This window comes from Macadamia integrifolia, chromosome 3 (assembly GCF_013358625.1).
Source record: "Macadamia integrifolia cultivar HAES 741 chromosome 3, SCU_Mint_v3, whole genome shotgun sequence".
NCBI classification, from domain to species: Eukaryota; Viridiplantae; Streptophyta; class Magnoliopsida; order Proteales; family Proteaceae; genus Macadamia; species Macadamia integrifolia.
This window is the reverse complement of record NC_056559.1, coordinates 21,510,646-21,529,399: the sequence shown is the minus strand read 5'-3', so window position 1 is coordinate 21,529,399 and position 18,754 is coordinate 21,510,646. Positions and strand designations below refer to the sequence as shown.

Below are 18,754 nucleotides of genomic sequence, written 5' to 3'. Positions count from 1 at the left end.
TAGGTATCATGGACCTCCGCTTGAGATCGCGATATGGTGTGTAGCGTGTGTACACACGCTGGGATTCGATCATAATGAGATGAGATCGTATCCCTTGGTCGTCAAATGCCAAGGGGGAATACACGTTATGGGTAAAAGGGAGTCACCACCTAGAAAGGGTCTAGGACCCATAAATGTTTCCCCCAATCAAGGGAGAGAGACTAATGACTCTGATGGATAAGGCTGGTTTGCACCAAGATTCTGGACATGTGTCAAGTGACAGACTGGGAAAGTGTTAAGCACCCAGTCTGCCCGGCCCTAAGGTCAGTCTCCTTTTGTTTGACCAAAGTTTATTTGTATCCTACTAACTAGTCTTAAATCTAGGTCACTGAAAACCCTAAACTAGGTATCTAAGCATGACATGTGAAAACCCTAAACCAAATGTATAAATTATGCTAACTAGGTTATGATGCAAATAATGAAATGATTACGCTAATTAAAATTAAAAACCATAAATGATTTAATTGATGTATTATGAGTCTTAGATTAAGCTAATGAAATAAGCCTAAACCTAGGATTAGTTTAGCAACTTATGAAACCCTAAATTAAACTAATTCGATTAATTGAGCCTGACCTAGATGGATGATTAATTACATTAAATGAATGCATTTTTACTAATCTACCTAATCTAGTATAGGAGGATTAAACTAAACCTAAAGTTTAATTAAATTAATTATGAAACCTAATTGCACTAATTATGTTTACCTTAAGCTAATCTAAGATGAGTTAAACATTTTTCAAAACCCTAGTTAAGCTAATGAGAAGAGAATCTTTTAACTAATTAAATGCAATGCTAATTATCTTCTAAATTAATATGTCTAATGATTATTTCATGCTATACCTATATTATGTTAGAGTCTAAACGTTATATTAATTGAACCCATTAAATAATTAAAACAACTAATTACGATAAAGAAAAACACTAGTAAAAAAATGATATATGAGTTTAAGTAATTAAACTAATCAAAAAAGCTAAATGGAATGATTAAAGAAAGCTAAAAAAGCCAAAAGAAGGGAAAGTTAGATGAATTGGAATACATGTATACTAATTGCACTATTTTAAACAAGATCTGATTTTTTTATTGCATTTAAAGAAAGAGGGGGAAAAGCCCTAAAAAATAAGAAATTGTAACACAAACCCATTCCCCAAATACATCCTAATGCTACGGGCCGATTTGAGGGGCCAACCACGCCCTTGCTAACATACGCCCTAGACTACATCCCATACATTATTAAGAGGGAAATAAAATGAAAACCAAACCAAAAATGGATAAAAGAAAAATAAAGAACAAAAGGAGGGGAAGATTCCACATAAAAAACATAAATGAAATAACAAGTTGTGGGTATTACAAATATGGAGTATTTAATCAGCAAATTAAAGAAATAACCAAAAAATCAAGAAAATAAAAGAAGATTTATGGATTCAGCAGCAAGGAACAGAAGAGAAGGAGAAAATGAGAAGAAGAAGAAGAGAAAGAAGTTGTAGGTTTTTGGATTCAGCAGCATATATATTCGAAAGAAGAACATGATAACCAGCATGAGTAGGGTCCAAATTGAAAATTCTATCTGCAACTCTCTCTGCTAAATCCAGATTACCATAAATTCGACAAGTACCGAGCAAAGATCCCCAAATACTTGAATCAGGTTCAACTGGCATATTCTCTATAAGCTTCTCAGCTTCATAGAATCGTCCGGCACGGCCAAGAAGATCCACCATGCAAGCATAGTGCTTCAGCTCTGGCACAATTCTGAACTCCTTGCTCATTAATTCAAAGTACATCTGCCCTTCTCCTAACAAGCCAGAATGGCTGCAAGCAGAGAGAAGAGAAGTGAAGGTGACATGATTGGGATTCACACCTGCTTCTACCATCTGTGAGAAAAGGCCAATTGCCTCTCTGCTTTGACCATGAATTCCGTAGCTCGCAATCATAGCACTCCGACAGACAACATCTTTCACCATGGTTTGATCAAACAAAGAGCGGGCCAAATCCAGGCTCCCACATTTGGCATACATGTCCATCACCGCAGTTGCAACCAAGATATCAGATTGAAAACTTATCTGGATGGCATAATTATGAAACCACTCGCCTTTCCTAAGAACTCCTAGATTACCACAAGCCAACAGAACGCTCAAGAGACTCACCCGGTTGGGTTTCACCATTGAAAATCGTATGAGATCGAAAAAATCCAAAGTCTCACTATTGTAACCATTGTGGGCATATCCGGAAATCATGGAAGTCCACGAAACCAAGTCTCTCACCTCCATTCTATCAAACACCAAACGGGCAATTTCAACTTCACCACATTTCGTATACATATCGACCAAAGCAGCATTAACGAAGAGATCATTACTGCACTCGCAACAAATCAGGTGCTGGTGTATTAGTTTCCCCATCTGCAAATTGGATAATCCAGCACAAGATTTGAGAGCGAAAGGTAAAGCAAACTTGTCGGGTCTGAGACCGGAATGGAACATCTTGGCGTACAATTTCAAGGACTGGACAAACCGGGCTTGAGTGGCAAAACCCCTTATGATGATATTCCATAGGAAGCTACCTGGGTTGTGTGTCCGCTCGAATATGAGATTTGCAGAGTCGATGCAGCCGAAGGAAACAAACAAGGTGGCAATTCTGGTAGATAATTGAGTCATGTTGGATCCCATAAAGGAGCAACTTGGAATGAACTTGTTTGAGATGGTTTAGTTGGGAGCATCCTTGCAATAGAGATGAGATTTTGACTACAATTTGAGATTACTGGTTCTGTTATTGTAGAGGAAGAACGCAGTTCGGTTTGAAGGAGAAAAGAAGAGAGGAAGAAGAGATAAAGAAAAGAGAGAAAGGTTAGGACTGAGATCCTAATCTAAGGGTCTAGATTAAAAGAACAAAAAACAATTTAAAAGAAAAAACTAAACCAAATCAAATCTACTTAAGTAAATATGTTTAAAAAAAAAACCAATTAAACCTAATTAATCTAAAAGAATCAATTAAACCTAAATACCTTTAATTGGACCGGAATAAATCAATTCACATCTAATAAACCATATTGAACCAAACTGAAACTAATTAAACATAATTAATCTAAATAAATCAATTATTAATGAATTAGAAACTAATCTATTAAATTAAACTAATTCTAAATTGCTATTGGGAAAAATGAAGAAAAAATAAATAAATACCTTAAACCCGGCTTTAATCAAGAAACAAGGGGAGATAACCCTTGTGCTTCAAGCCCTAAAATCAAACCGAACCGGACTAGGTCTCCTGGCTCAAGGAAGGATTACACATTCAAAATTTTATACTTGGAGAGATTTTTTACTTAGAGAGAGAGAATTAGCAAAAACCTTCATGGGGCCATATTCCTTCTTCCAAATTTTCTTCTCCCCTTGGAAGAGAGGAAGGGCTATTCTTATAGCCTTGGGACTTGAGATAATTCTCTCTTATTTCTTATGTGGGACTAAAAAACTAGAGAGAATTGTCCAAAAAGGCTTGCTTTTGGACAAAGGGGTTTGGGCGTCATGTGGCACTCTTTGGTTGCTCGAAATGGAATCTGATACCGAACTTTGGAGTCAACTTTCAGAGGTCATATCTTTCAAATCGTTTGTCAGAATTCGACGTATAATATGTAATTAGAAAGCTCAGTCCGGGCACTATCCAATGATGTGAGACACGGTTGTAGTCTCGACCGAGAACCTTTATGAAAATATGCATAAAGTAGGGAACCAGATCATATAATGGAAAAGAGAATCGGGCGTCGATTCGCATAATTCTCGCATCAAAGTGCAATGTCCGACTTGAGAGGACAAACTACAATAATCCACAACATCAAATTCTAATTTTTGAAACATTTTCTCTTGGAAGTTTATAGGAAAAAAATGGTCATTTTCTACTCTAAGTTTGAAAATTCTCCAAGTCTAAAATATCCAACATGTAATTCTTCATATTGTCATCATTGCCGGGGGATGACAAAATTCGATGCCTACACACATGTCGATATGACGATTCGATCAATATCAGTGTCATATCTGATTAATAGTGGACTTCTACCATAATGAAATACCCATTGCAATAAGAGTAGTTTCTTAAAAAGTTAAAATAAATAAGCAATTCAAACAATAAAATAAAAAATAAAAAAATGAGATTTAATAAGGAATAAGTGGGAAAAAGGGGGATCCAACTCCTCTCTGAGTGCTAATCTCACCCCATAGCTACTTAGGCGATCGACATGTATCTCAATACGTGATGAGCACATTTATGTGTGAAATCTAAGTAGTAGAGCATGCATTTTTACATATTTAGAATGGAGCTACCTTGGATTTTATTCTCTTTTTGTAGGTTTTGTATTTTAAAGGCCTTAAGCATTATCAAACATCATATCTCTCCAATAACAACTACCTAGTGTAGTTGGTGAGCTATGGTGTGCAAAATTCCCTTACTCACCAGGAAGTCTCAAGTTTTAATCTCATGATTATCTTTTTTTTGGAGAATTTTGTTGAAGATTTCCTATTTTTCACTCATTTAAAGCATTAAGGGCATGGAGCAAGGAAAATCGTGGGAGGGTTTCTTGCCCAAGAAGAAAAAAAAATGAAAGAAATAAATCTTATCCAAATCTTCTCTCTCCTCCACATTATCACTAGAATATTGTCCAAATCACATAAAGCAAGAAGCAAATCATCCAAGGGAAAAAAAATCGGCCAATAAAGGTTACACAAGATTTAAAGAGAGGGAGAAAAAAAAGAGAAAAATAAATAAAAAAAGAAAAGAAAATAAGCCAAAAAATTATAGGAAATTTCTCCAAATTTATTTCTCTCTTCTTTCTCCTCCACCTTAGCACTTTGGTATCAAAAGATCTCACCTAGCAATTGTGGGTTTTCCTCTTTTAGGAAAGAGAAATTTGTTACCCTACTTCCCCATTCCCTATAAATACAACATATGTAAGAGGAAGGAGAACACTTCATTCTTCTTCTAGGTTTTTTTTTAGTTGTTCTCTCTTTCTCTCTCTCATTCTCTTTAGTTTTAGTTTTTCTTTGTTTTTGCTTTAATCACTTTTGTAATAGCTTTTGATTTCAATTAATGCAAGCACTCTTTTATTTTTATTCAGCCTTTTTATGTTTATGATTTATACAATTGATTTGTAATTTTTAAGTTATAGTTTTAGGTTTAGATCTAAGTGACAAGATCACGAGCCGTGGAACATCTCTTCTTTTCAAGTTCAGTTTTTTTTTTTTTTTTTCAAGATTTGTTTCCTTCAGGCTTAGAAATTTCAAATTTGGTTCATTTCAGATCTGATTTTTAAGGTTAGCAGGATCTCAAATCACCCAAGCTCTCAAGTTCAAGCATTGATTCAAGTAGGTAGGCTTCTTCAATAGTCTTCTCTCCCCCCTCTCAATCCCTCTTTTGACTATCCTTTCTTTCTTAATTTAGGATTTTAATTTCAGTCATTATATTATTGCTTTTCCTTTCCCCCAAGGTAGAAGTGAACATCCCTCTTTTGGATGTCATATCCCAGATCCTCTCCTATGCAAAGGTCCTGAAAGATTTGTATACTCACAAGCGTATCATTAGTGTACCCAAAAAGACATTCTTAGCAGATAACATTAGTTTTATAATTACTCAGCCTATAGCAGTCAAGTATAAGGATCAAGGAACCCTATCATAGCTTGTGTCATAGGCAACACCTACATTGAGCATGCCTTACTTGGCCTTGGTGCAAGTGTGAATCTCTTGCCTTGCCATGTGTATAAACAATTAGGATTGGGAGAATTGAAAGCCACTGGAACTACTCTTCAGTTGGCAAATAGGTTTGTTAAGATTCCTAAATGGATGGTTGAATATATCTTACTAAAGGTGGGGGAATTTATTTTTCCTGTTGATTTCATTGTGTTAAGCCCTTCTCAACCAAGGATGAGATCCCCATAATCCTAGAAAGACCATTCCTTGCTACTAGTAATGCATTAATCAATTGTCGAAATGGTTTCCTAAGGTTATCTTTTGGCAACCAAACTGTTGAGTTTAACATATTTAGGATAAGCAAACAACCACATATGGAAGAAGAGATCAATATACTTGAGGATTTTTTAGATTTTTTTGATGATTTAATTACTAACTTTGATATTGATTTTGATTCAGAATTCTAAGAGTGTATGGATGAGTTAGACGATAATAGTGAAAATTTCTTTTCTGAAGGCTTGAGTCTTCACACACCTATGGAGCCCTTAGGACCCCTTTCCAATTCCATTCTCAAACCTTCCATAGTTAAACCTCCTAATCTAGATCTTAAGGAATTGCCATCTAATTTTATGTATGCATTCCTAGAGCCTGAGCAGACTCTTCTAGTAATAATTTCTTTAGATTTAACTTCTAGCCAGAAAGAAGAATTACTTAAGTTGTTAAAAGACAATAAGAAAGCTCTAGGTTGGACTATGACTGATATCAAGGGTATAAGCACTTCTATTGTATAACATCATATACATCTTATAGGGAATTCCAAACCATCCATGAAACCCCAAAGAAGAGCTAACCCAGTGATGATGGATGCCATTAAGAAGGAGATCCTAAAGTGCTTGGATCATAGAATAATTTATCCTATTTCTGATAGCCAATGGGTAAGCTCAATTCATGCAGTGCCCAAGAAGTCTGGTGTTACTATAGTACCCAATGCCAATAACGAATTAATTCCAACCTGTGTCCAATCAGGGTGGAGAGTGTGCATAGACTATAGGAAACTTAATGCTGCAACCTGAAAGGATCATTTCTCATTGTCATTCATTGACCAAATGTTAGAGAGGTTAGCTGGACATGAATATAATATAACCAGATCCCAATTATTTTAGAAGATGACCATAAGACCACTTTTACATGCTCGTATGGAACATTTGCTTACAGGCGTATGCCTTTTGGGCTTTGTAATGCCTCTGCTACGTTCCAATGATGCATGATAAGCATTTTTCTGACATGGTTGAAAAGTTTTTAGAAGTATTTATTGATGACTTTTCAATTCATAGGAATTCATATTCTGAGTGTCTTCACCATCTTTCCCTAATTTTGAAATGTGCATATTTACGAATTTAATTTTAAATTAGGAGAAATACCATTTTATGTTTAAATCTGGTATTGTTTTAGGTCATATAGTATCCAAGGAGGGAATTAAGGTAGATAAAGCCAAAATGGATGTAATTGTTAATTTACCACCTCCCCAATCTGTTAAGGATGTCCGGTCTTTTATTGGTCATGCTAACTTTTATAGAAAGTTTCTTAAGAACTTTAGTCAGTTAGCCTGGCCTCTCACCTCACTATTTGCTAAAGATCAAACTTTTAAGTTTTCTACAGAATGCCTAGAATCCTTTGAGCAACTTAAGAATGAGTTAACCAACACACCCATTGTTTAACCACCTGTTTGGACTGAACCTTTTGAACTGGTGTGTGATGCTTCAGATTTTACTATAGGAGTGGTTTTAGGTAAAATGATTAATAAGTTGTCCACTGTCATTTATTATACTAGTAGGATCCTAAATGATACACAACTCAACTATACAACCATTGAAAAAGAATTTTTAGCTATTGTGTTTGTGCTAAAAAAGTTCTTATTTTACTAGTTAGGTCACATGTGGTGGTGTAAACTGATCATTCCGCTCTTAGATACCTAGTTCAGAAGAAGGATGCCAAAGCCCATCTCATTAGGTGGGTTTTACTTTTACAAGAATTTGATTTGGAAATTAGGGATAAGAAAAGAGTTGAAAACCTAGTTACAGACCATTTATCCCGGTTTCCCAATTCTTTAGCTATCGATTCTCCAATCAACGAGAATTTTTCAGATGAACAGTTACTTGCAGTGTTCAGTGAACCATAGTTTACTGACATTGTCAATTTCTTAGTTTCAGGTGTGACTCCGGATCATTGGTCCACCTTAGATAGGTATCGTTTCCTTTCCCAAGTTAAGCATTTATTTTGGGACGATCCTTATCTTTTTAAAGCTTATCCTAACCAAATTATCAGACATTGTGTGCCTGATCATGTGCAACACTCACTCTTATCTTTTTGCTATGATCATGCATGTGATGGACACTTTAGACCTAAGAAAACTACTACAAAGGTTCTCCAATGTGGATTTTATTGGCTCACTCTTTTTAGAGACGCTTTTGATTTTTACAAAGCTTATCCCGCCCAGTCTTTTGGCCTTATCAATAAGAGGAACATGATGCCCTTCAACCCTATTTTGGTAGTTGAGATATTTGATATATGAGGCATTGATTCCATGGGAATATTCCCTAATTCCTTTGAGAATTTGTACATATTTTTGGCCATTAATTATGTTTCTAAATGGATAAATACCATACCTTGTAAATCTAATGATCACAAGGTGGTGGTCCAGTTTTTCAAAGAAAACATATTTTCTCGCTTTGGTACACCACATGCAATAATTAGTGATAGGGGTACTCATTTTTGTAATCAGCTTTTTGAGGCCTTAATAAAAAAGCATGGGATCACCTATAAATTATCTACCCTTTATCACCCCCAAACTAGTGGCCAAGTAGAGGTGTCTAATAGGCAAATCAAACAAATCTTGAAGAAAACTGTTAATTTCAACCGTAAGGATTGATCCCTTAGGCTCATTGATACCTTGTGGGCCCATTGGACTGTATTCAAAATTGACCTTGGTCAGTCTCCCTACTATTTGGTGTATGAGAAAGTATGTCACTTATCACTTAAGTTAGAGAATAAGGCCTTTTAGGCCATTAACAAGCTTAACTTTGATTTGTCTGATGCGAGAATTCATCGTAGGCACCAACTATCTGAGTTGGAGGAACTTAAGAATGATGCCTATAAAAGTTTTAGGATTTATAAAGAAAAGACCAAAACCTTCTATGATAAGCACATTCTGCGTAAATCTTTTACAATTGGTGATAAGGTCTTATTGTACAACTCTCAATTGCATCTTTTCCCTGGTAAGCTTAGATCCCCATGGGATGGCTCATTTATTGTCCATAATATAAATTTCCATAAGGCTGTGGAGATTCTGAACCAGAAACAAGGGTAATTTCAAAGGTTAATGGTTAGGGTTTGAAACCGTTCCTCAAGTTTCCTACTACTGGTAGTGAAGAGATCATGGATCTCCATGAACCTCTTTACACTGATGACTAACTTTTAATCAGTTATGACCCCTTTGCATTATCTTCGCTTTTAATTCTTTTTATGCATTGAGGATATTGCATGACTTAAGTGTGGGGGAGGGAAACCAGTTTTTATTTTTTCCACTTTGTTTTGTCTGTTTTTCTTTTTGTTTTTGAGCTTGCTAAGGATGAAGTTCTACTTTGGCATTTGGCTAATAATCATACCATTCGGTTGCTTGATGTACGAAAATAAAAGTTTTGATTAAGGTACCTATTTTGAACATATAAAAACCCTGTTGAGAATAAATAAATAAGCCTATATCTTAGGATGAGATTTTATTTTGAAAAATAAGAGACCACTATTTTATGGTGTTGGACCACATGTAAGTCTTTAGTTTCCTTGTACTCTAGATTTGGAATTGAGACCTTATTTTTAATTTGGCATGATTTAATAAATGCATAATTTTAAATGAAGTGTGAAATGTGGTATAAAGAAAAGAAAGAGTTGATTCCCTTGGAACTAGATAGGGCATTACGCCTCAAGAAGCATGGTGACTTGATCAAAACTCTTATGGAGGAAACTTCTGAAAAAAAAAAACTCTGGTATCAATGTCTATGTGAGCATATGCAAAAAACGAAGCCACATAGTAACTTGGGTGTCTGGTGTTTGCCCACCATGTCATTCAGGACAAATGTAATGGAGTAGAATAGAGTTTATTAAGAGAAAAAAGGAAAAAAAATGTGTAAATGTCATTAATGCTTAGAAACATGTTTGGTCAAAAACACTCCAACACCTTAGTCCTTGGTTCCTTATTTCTTCACAAGTGGTTTTACCTTAAGATAATGATGTTTTGAAAGAGACGAGGTGAGTTCCAAATTAAGAAATATGCTAGTACCTGGAATTGATATGGGGTAATAAAAGTTCAAGTGTGGGGGGTCCCTTGTAAGATTAATTATCTTTGCTCCGAATCAGTATGGCCCTTACCTTTAGCCAAGGTTGGGATTTTTTTATTCTGAATTTTAGATATTTATTCACCGTAAAGACCCATGAGACATAACTCGTCCACTAGGGGTGACCTAGGGGTTTAAAGGCTTGTTGCACATGCTAAGTGCAACCGTGATTCTTACGAAAGTGAGTTAGGTTTTTTGTTATTTATATTTTAATTTTTTTATTATTGTTTTTGCTCGAGGATTAGCAAAGTCTAAGTGTGGGGGGATTCTAATGAGCACATTTATGTGTGAAATCTAAGTAATAAAGCATGCATTTTTACATATTTAGAATGGAGCTACCTTGGGTTTTACTCTCTTTTTGCAGGTTTTGTATTTTAAAGGCCTTAAGCATTGTCGGGCGTCATATCTCTTCAACAACAACTATCTAGTGTAGTTGGTGAGCTATGGTGTGCAAAAATCCCTTACTCACCAGGAGGAAAATCGTGGGAGGGGTTTCTTACATAAGAAGAAAAAAAAAAAAGAGAAATAAATCTTGTCCAAATCTTCTCTCTCCTCCACATCATCATCAAAAGATTGTCCAAATCACACAAAGTAAGAAGAAAAATCATCCAAGGGAAAGAAAATTGACCAGCAAGGGTTGCACAAGATTTAAAGAGAGGGAGAAAAATAAGAGAAAAATAAATAAAAAAAAGTAAAGAAAATAAGCAAAAAAAATTATAGGAAATTTATCCAAGTTTATTTCTCTCTTCTCTCTCCTCCACCTTAGCACTTTTGGTATCAAAAGATCTCACTTATCAATTGTGGGTTTTCCTCTTTTAAGAAAGTAATTTGTTACCCTCCTTCGCCATTTCCTATAAATACAACTCATGTAAGAAGAGGGGGGACACTTCATTCTTCTTATCGGTTTTTTTTTCTAGTTGTTCTCTTTTTCTCTCTCACTCTCTTTAGTTTTAATTCTTCTTTGTTTTTGCTTTAATCACTTTTATAATAGCTTTTTATTTCAATTAATGTAAGCACTTTTTTATTTTTATTCTGCCTTTTTATATTTATGATTTATATAATTGAGTTGTAATTTTTAAGTTATAGTTCTAGGCTTAGATCTAGGTGACAAGATCACGAGCCATGGAGCATCTTTTTTTTTTTTCAAGTTCAGGTTTTTTTTCAAGATTTGTTTTCTCCAGGCCTAGAAATTTTAGATTTGGTTCATTCTAGATCTGGTTTTTAGGGTTGACAGTATCTCAAATCATCCAAGCTCTCAAGTTCAAGCATTGATTCAGGTAGGTAGGCTTCTTCAATAATCTTCTCTCCCCCCTCTCATTCCCTCTTCTGACTATCCTTTCTTTCTTAATTTTGGATTTTAATTTCAGTCGTTACATTATTGCTTTCCTTTTCCCCCAAGGTTTATGGCTAGTTTATGTGTTGGATTTACCCCTCCTAGCTATAGAACTGCCATTTTATTATTTTTATTTTAATTGCCTCCCTTTCCCTAAAGCCAAGTAGAGTAACCCTTGTAAGAGTGACTCCCTGGTCAAGTAGGGAAGCTTATATTATGATGCATCCCTCGGGCTAAGTAGAGAAATCTACTTGTGAGCCTCTCTCTAGCTTTATCCTCTTTCTTTTAATTTTTTTTTTATTTTAGCATTTTTTTTACTTCATTGCTTTTTAATTGAGTGGGTTGTTTATTTTCAGTTATTTATGACTTGCGTAATTAAATTTTTAGATGACGAATGGTTAGGACGATATTTTAGATACATATGTTTAGGACAGTAGTTAGAATTAGATCACAACTATTAATCAGTTCACTTTCACATTATTAAAATAAACTAAAAATAAAGTGGTTGCTCTCCCTGTGTTAGACCTGTAGCTATACTGATCCGTATGCTTGCGGTTACATTTTAAATCCTAACAACGCGACGCCTTAGTTCTATCGGTAGAAGCACAACCATTAGATCAGTGCTAAGACAAGTGTCAATCACCTAAGTATCTATGCAAGACCTAGGCGATCAACGCCTAAAAGAGGATCCTGATCCTGATCCCAAAAGGGTCATTTTACCCAAAAAAGAGACAAAAGGGTTAGAAGTCAGAACATATTGAAGTTGAGAGAGAGAGAGAGAGAGAGAGAGAGAGAAGAACGAAGGAGAATAACAAGAGTTTAGGTTGCCCTCTTCCAATTTTCCATGTGTCAACTAAGGAATGCACAAGGACCATCCTCGTGTTACAACCACTGTTAGTTAAAACGCGTTCGCATTTTTTTGCCGTTTAAAACGCATTTTGCCGTATGCTTCCATACAATACGGGAAAAAATGGAAACGGCAAAAGAATCCGTTTTAAACGGCCGTTTTAAACGTGTATCCGTTTTTTAAGGGTAAAATAGGAATTTTATAAAAAATAAATAAATAAATAAACCCTATTAGTAAAAGTGAAGAGTGAAGACAATATGGTACTTGGTTTTTGATTTTTAACTTCCATACTATTTATAGGAAAGAAATCTCATCTTCTTATAGCCCAATGAGTAAAGAGAAGCTAAAGCTAACAATATCTCATTTTCTTGTAGCCCATTGGGCTATTTTATCTTGGGACTCCTAGAGCTTTTGGAATATTAGATGCATATATACAGGTAATAATCTCTCAAATTGCATGAGTATACTACCGTTTTTTTGGTTTCCTTTTTTTGAAAACTACACTTTTAATACTCATACCGTTCGTTTTCATCCGTTTGTCGTTCCCTGTTTTTTTGACCCTTTTTTTTACCGTACCGTTCATCATTTTTATCTGTTTAAAACCCGTACCATACGTTTCTGTTTTTTTGCTGTTCCTGTTTTAACTAACAATGGTTACAACTTGATTTGGACTCGACTGAGACCAGAACTCAGATACAAAAGAGCAAAAAAGTGGAATTTGATGACCTGCAACTCTGGTGATTTCAGCGCTGGCGACTCGGCAATCGCCCACCTTTGCAAATAGTGGAGATTAAAGAGTTCCCCCTTTTTTTGTTAGACCACACAATCTCTAGCTCCCTGTTCCTTTGGCTTTGACACCCTTTCTCTCCCCTCCTGCAACCCTTGCATCTCTCTCTCTCTCTCTCTCTATAACACCCATGCTCAGTAATAAACCAAAATATGCCTCTCATTAATACTATTTTCTCCCCTAATGAGGCTTTTTCCATTTCTCAAATCCCCCTTTGTATATCTGATAAGGAGGACAGTTGGCTTTGGTGCTTTACTAATTTTGGCTTATTCTCAGTAAAGTCTGCTTATTATTGTTCTCTCCTTCACTTGGGCCCTTCCACTTCAACTCTGAATTCAGAGGTTTCTATGGAAAATTCGTTTAAATCCTAATATCAAGCTATTCATATGGAGATGTTATGTTAACTCAATTGTTGTTAGACAGCTTTTGAGAAAACAGAATTTGGTTTCTCATCCAGTCTATCCTATCTGCTCTGCTGAGGAAGAATCCATAAATTATGCTCTCTTCCAATGTTCATTTGCATCCACGGTTTGGATGGCTTCTACTGTCTGTTTTAATTCTACTAAATTTCATGGTGGAGCATTTAACGATTGGCGTACTTTTCTTTTTGTTCGATATAAGAATGTGCCTAGTTTAATGGATTTTCATATTGTTTGGTCTTCTGTTCTATGGCAGATATGAAAGACGCATAATAGAGTGGTTTTCAACTTTGTTGATCCTGATCTTCATAGTATTATGGCCAGCATTGCTGCCTCCATACATGAAGGAAATATTTGTTTGGGTTCAACTGCTAGGAAATATGTGGATCCCACTGCTGATTTTGTTGTTGGTTTTATGCCTAATGAATGCCCTAATTCTTACTTTGTGATCTCTTTTGATGGAGCTTGGCGAGCTTCAAATTGAAAGGGTGGTCATGGGGTCATTATTAGATTGCACTCAGGTTCTTTTGTTGCTGCAAGGTGTAGACCTGGACTTTGTCTTTCTGCTGCAGCTATGGAGGCTGAGGCCCTCCGGGATAGAATTTTGTTAGTACAAGGTCTTGGCCTGCGGGCTGTAGTTGTGTGTTGTGATTGTCAATCGATCATTCAGGTTTACTTTGTAACTTCGTCTCTTTAGATTGGGCTACTAGGTCTATAGTTGCGGATATTCTATCTTTGCATACTACTTTTAGCTTTGTGGACTTTTGCTTTATTCCTAGAGTAGATAATTGGAGGCCATGTTCTTGCCCAAGGAGCTTTCGGTTAGGGATCTCTCGGATCTAGTGGTTAAATCCTCCAAATTGTCTTGTAAATTCGGATACTTTGAGAAAGAATTTTTCTTTCTCTGATTTTCTTTAATAAAATTTCTTTCTCTCATAAAAAAAATAATTCTACTACTTGCTACGATGGAATGACTCCTCGTGCCAGTGCAGATGCTGTCGAGAAACCTTAGTAGGGTGAGTTACCTAACCTTATGGCTTTACTTTACTCAAGCATGATAGTTATACCCCATTTATTGTACACAAACTCCTTTGGGAACCCCCTCCCCAATTGGACAATGGCACTGGAGAAATTCATCTAAAACAAATACAGTAGGGTCTACCGGTTGATCAACCTACCAATGGATGGTGATCTATCGGTGAATCTATACTGTCCAAATCACATTATTGGTTATGGGGCCTAGAGTGTGGTGGTCGTACTTTGCGATATGTTTCCCCAGTATGGGGCATGAATCCTAACAATCAATCAATGTCTTATGGATTCAAAATGGTGGGTCCACGTGGTTTAATATAGGAATTAATGAGTTTGGGAATTTGGCCAGGATAAGGCAAACAAGTCTTAGATGCCTTTGCATATAAAGTAATGAGCCTTCACAAACCTAAAACATGGAGGGAGAGAAAGAAAGAAAAGAAAGGAGAAGAAGTGAAGTGACCCTCTACAATTTTTAGGTAGGTGGTGGGTGGGTTTTGAGATAAAATGTAGTCCATGGACTACCATTGGTCGATCACCACCGGTAGATCATTAACCTACTAGTGAGAAAAATTGGTGGATAGGTCTTAAGTGGACAGTTTGTTAGACTTCTGAAGCCACTAATCCATTCACCGGTGAAACCGGATCTATCAGTGGCATCTACTGGTGGATCATGCTAAATTGTTCTCAAGTATAGTTTTGAGACTTTTTGTAGACCTTTTTATGGACCCTTTTAGAGGAATTTTAACAATTAAATACCTTTGCAACTAGGGTAGAGATAATCACTTTTGGTGAGGTCCAGTGGGGCTACTTTTGAGCATTCTTCTTTACAGATTTTTTACCAAGTCAATAGATGAGGTGAGTGGTGGTTTGATTTCTTTTGAGCAGTGTTTTACATTATAGAACTGTTGTTTCCCATATCATATGTGTGTATTTAAATGACAATTAATAATATTCTGTAAGCTATAATTATTATTGATTTAATTGATGCCATATGAATCTTGCAACTGTGGTTGTTGTTATGAACTGATGGGATCCGGTGTGGCCGAGGGAAATTCTGATACTATGATTGTTGCGTCATAATGCGTTGTGTTTGCATTAGAACAAGGCTTAGACATGGTTTGTGGTGTGGTTGATGCATGATTTTTATACCGGATAGGCCATACTAACACCATATATGCTGGAGCTAGGCTTGGACATGGGATGCTAGAGCTAGGCTTGGACATTACTCTATGCTACGATCTTTTGCCAACAGGGGTAAGGTGTTGGAAACCCACAGTAGTAGGTTTGATGAATTCTTTTGGGATGCCACTTTCGTGGTACGATGCGATTGTTGCCTGAGGCAAAAATTATCCCAGTATGGAAGATGTATGATTCAATACTGTGGCTGCTAAGATGGGGTATTTGGGGATTTTTTGGGTGACCGAAGACACATTTCAAGACCGACAGACTCCTAATCGCAACTAGAGTTTGTATTGCTAATTGATTAATGGCGATTCCGAGACCAAGGATACTACCTAATGTTTTGCAATAACATTTTACCAGACTTAATTACTTGTTAAGTGAATAACAATAGATGAAATGCATCATATACGCATCACGGAATATTTGTATTTGCTTGCATGAACCCCATCTCTCCCTGAGCTAGTTAGAACTCACACCACATGCGTGTTGTTTTATAGATGATAATGATGAAAGATATGGTGGTACCTATAAGTAGTGACACATGCTCTCTATGACTGACTATAGCGGAGAGTAGTGGACTCCAAAGACCGAGGAACATTATGTGGATTGTGAATGTGATAGTTGTGCCTGTAGTACGCCGTGAGTGAGGATTGTGTTGTCCGTTGTCATCACCGTATTTTTGAATGTTATATTTTGTTGATACGATATTGGTTATGTCTTGTAATTTATTAAGGATAAACTTGTTAACCATATTTATCACTTTTAGACCTTTCTCAGTATAAGATTCATGTTTTAGAAAATTCTTATTTCTCTACATCTAGTTTAGTGATTTTGTTGTGGATTGTGAATGTCTGATAGTAACGTAAGGTACTGTTTCAAAGATCCTGATAGTAATGTAAGACGAAGATAAGCATTCTAGTCACATCCCCTTATGCTGCCCTTGCATGTCTCTCTCTCTCTCTCTCTCTCTCTCTCATACACACGCACCACACACGCACATATGTTGTGAAATTACAAAATCTGAACTTCTAATCTTTTGCCACACACACGCACACACACACAGAAGCACATATGTTGTGAAATTACAAAATGAACTTCTAATCTTGTGCCACACAATTATATGGGGGTAAAGAAGTCTGGTTACAGCTTCTATTTGTGACCATAACAGACGAACCCTTTTTGTTCTTTTAAATTTCTACCGACTTTACATGTGTAGTGTGTACCATAAAGAATAATGCAAGCCAAACTCTCGGAATATTTTTTCCCCCTTTCAGGTTGGTATAATTTGTAGTTGGACTTATTTCCTCACAGCCCAAATACTGTTTTCCAAGTTGTAAAATAAAGTATTAAAAAATTTAAAAATATCGAAAAGGTATACATACCTCTAAGATGGTGGATTGGCATACATGGAAGAATATAGGTAAATATAAAGAGGTATCTGATTGAATCTAAGTCCAAAAATCTAAATCATCTCCAAAATAGTCAATGGTCAAATTTGTCACATGATCACCATTCCATTTGAGATAAATAATGCCCAAGATTAGAAAATATCCCTAAACCAGTTAGACCAGAAAACGTTTTCCTTCAAAAACTGAATTACTTTTGGAATAGGCCATTGGACCATGCCATATATAAAAATAAAATGAAGAAATGGCCTACATGGAGTGCACATTTTAAATTTGATGACCTAAATTTCCTCATAATCAAGTAAGATGGCTAACCTGTAGTCAACAAATCAGAGATATTAATAATGTCTTGGTGGGATAGTTAATTAGCTAAGACTTATAAAATTAAACATGCAGACAAAGTTTTCTCAGATTAGTTACAATAAATTATATAATAGAGATACCAGAGTGTTGTCGACTTCTCCTTTGATGGGGTGTTCACTTCCTTTATCAAATGGAGAATGATATACCATATAGTCTTTGACCGATCAATGATCGAGAGGTTGTACCTCAACCCCATTAGCAAGCGCACGAGCCAACCTCTTCGACCAGCAATAGGGGCTCTTGACCTCACCATCTATTTGCGCATGAGATCCTCACACCCATAATCAACTTAAACTCTAACCAAGGTAGTTAACTAAGGTTAGACGATTATCTAACCCTCGAACCCACTACAATTAAGTTAACTGTTACAGGACCTTACTGTGGTCAGGTTAGCCGTTACGACAATCAACCCAGGTTGAGTTAACCGTTATAGCTGAGAGTCTTACTCTTAAGTGACTCGGGCTCTCCTTATTGGTCTAGGGTTTTTGTCATGCTCACGCAGGTCCTCGTCCTATTGGAGAGAATATCCTTTGTCGTCGTGACTGAGCCACGACAAAGGATATAAGAAATACTCAGCTAGGTTTACAGGTAAAACTCTCAATCGACTAAATACCCTATGTAAGAATGAGAATATCAGGACTTGACTTTAGCATCGGAACCTCCTCCTAAAGCTCCCTCTGAACCAGTTTTTGATCTGTGTTGTACAGATTCACGTCACAGGAATCGTGCAACAACAGATAAAGTTTGCTTAATTTTTGTTAGTTGGATTGTTTACATTTTATCATAATATGAAGCTTATAGTTTTTGCAAGTTGAAGACAAAGAGAACTGTTAGTTGCATGTTCTAAAATATAAATCCATGTGAGTAGAGAGTAACGCACGGTTTTTAATTATTTTTTAAAACATGGGGATATGCTATACCATCATACCGAGGCATGCACAGATAGAAGAAATATGTCAGAAAACATAAAAACCATATTAAAAACGGCCTTAGACTAGTGAAGTACCGAACCGCTTGTAAGACTAGAGCCTTGAAGCTCTAGTTGGTCAAGTAGCCGGCTCAAGTTCTCATAAGATGAACCACCCTCCTGAACCGACTTCCGGGCCACTCGGCTCAACTCCTTGACCCTCTCTCTCGCGTTCTTCCCCTCCTCTCCTCTCATCAACTCCCTCACACCTTCACTGATCGCCTCCCTCCCTACAATTCCTTCAGGCCCCACCCTCGCAACACTCAGCCCTGCACCCAACCCATCCACAAAAAACTTAGCATTGAAAAACTGGTCCGCTATC

At 36.4% G+C, this 18,754-nt stretch overlaps 2 protein-coding genes across 2 annotated transcripts in view; both read right to left on the bottom strand.

Annotated features, from left to right (window-relative positions):
• Positions 1 to 1,397: 1,397 nt before the first annotated feature.
• On the bottom strand, positions 1,398 to 2,825 carry LOC122074780 (pentatricopeptide repeat-containing protein At3g46790, chloroplastic-like). Its single transcript, XM_042639745.1, has one exon. The coding sequence runs from the start codon at positions 2,699 to 2,701 to the stop codon at positions 1,463 to 1,465; it is 1,239 nt and encodes a 412-aa protein (XP_042495679.1). The 5' UTR covers positions 2,702 to 2,825; the 3' UTR covers positions 1,398 to 1,462.
• Positions 2,826 to 18,459: 15,634 nt separating this feature from the next.
• Positions 18,460 to 18,754, bottom strand: part of LOC122074235 (anthocyanin 3'-O-beta-glucosyltransferase-like) — a 696-nt gene continuing 401 nt past the window's right edge. The window contains exon 2 of the mRNA XM_042639082.1: positions 18,460 to 18,701. Coding sequence (XP_042495016.1) covers positions 18,460 to 18,701 — 242 coding nt within the window. The remainder of the gene's footprint in view (positions 18,702 to 18,754) is intronic.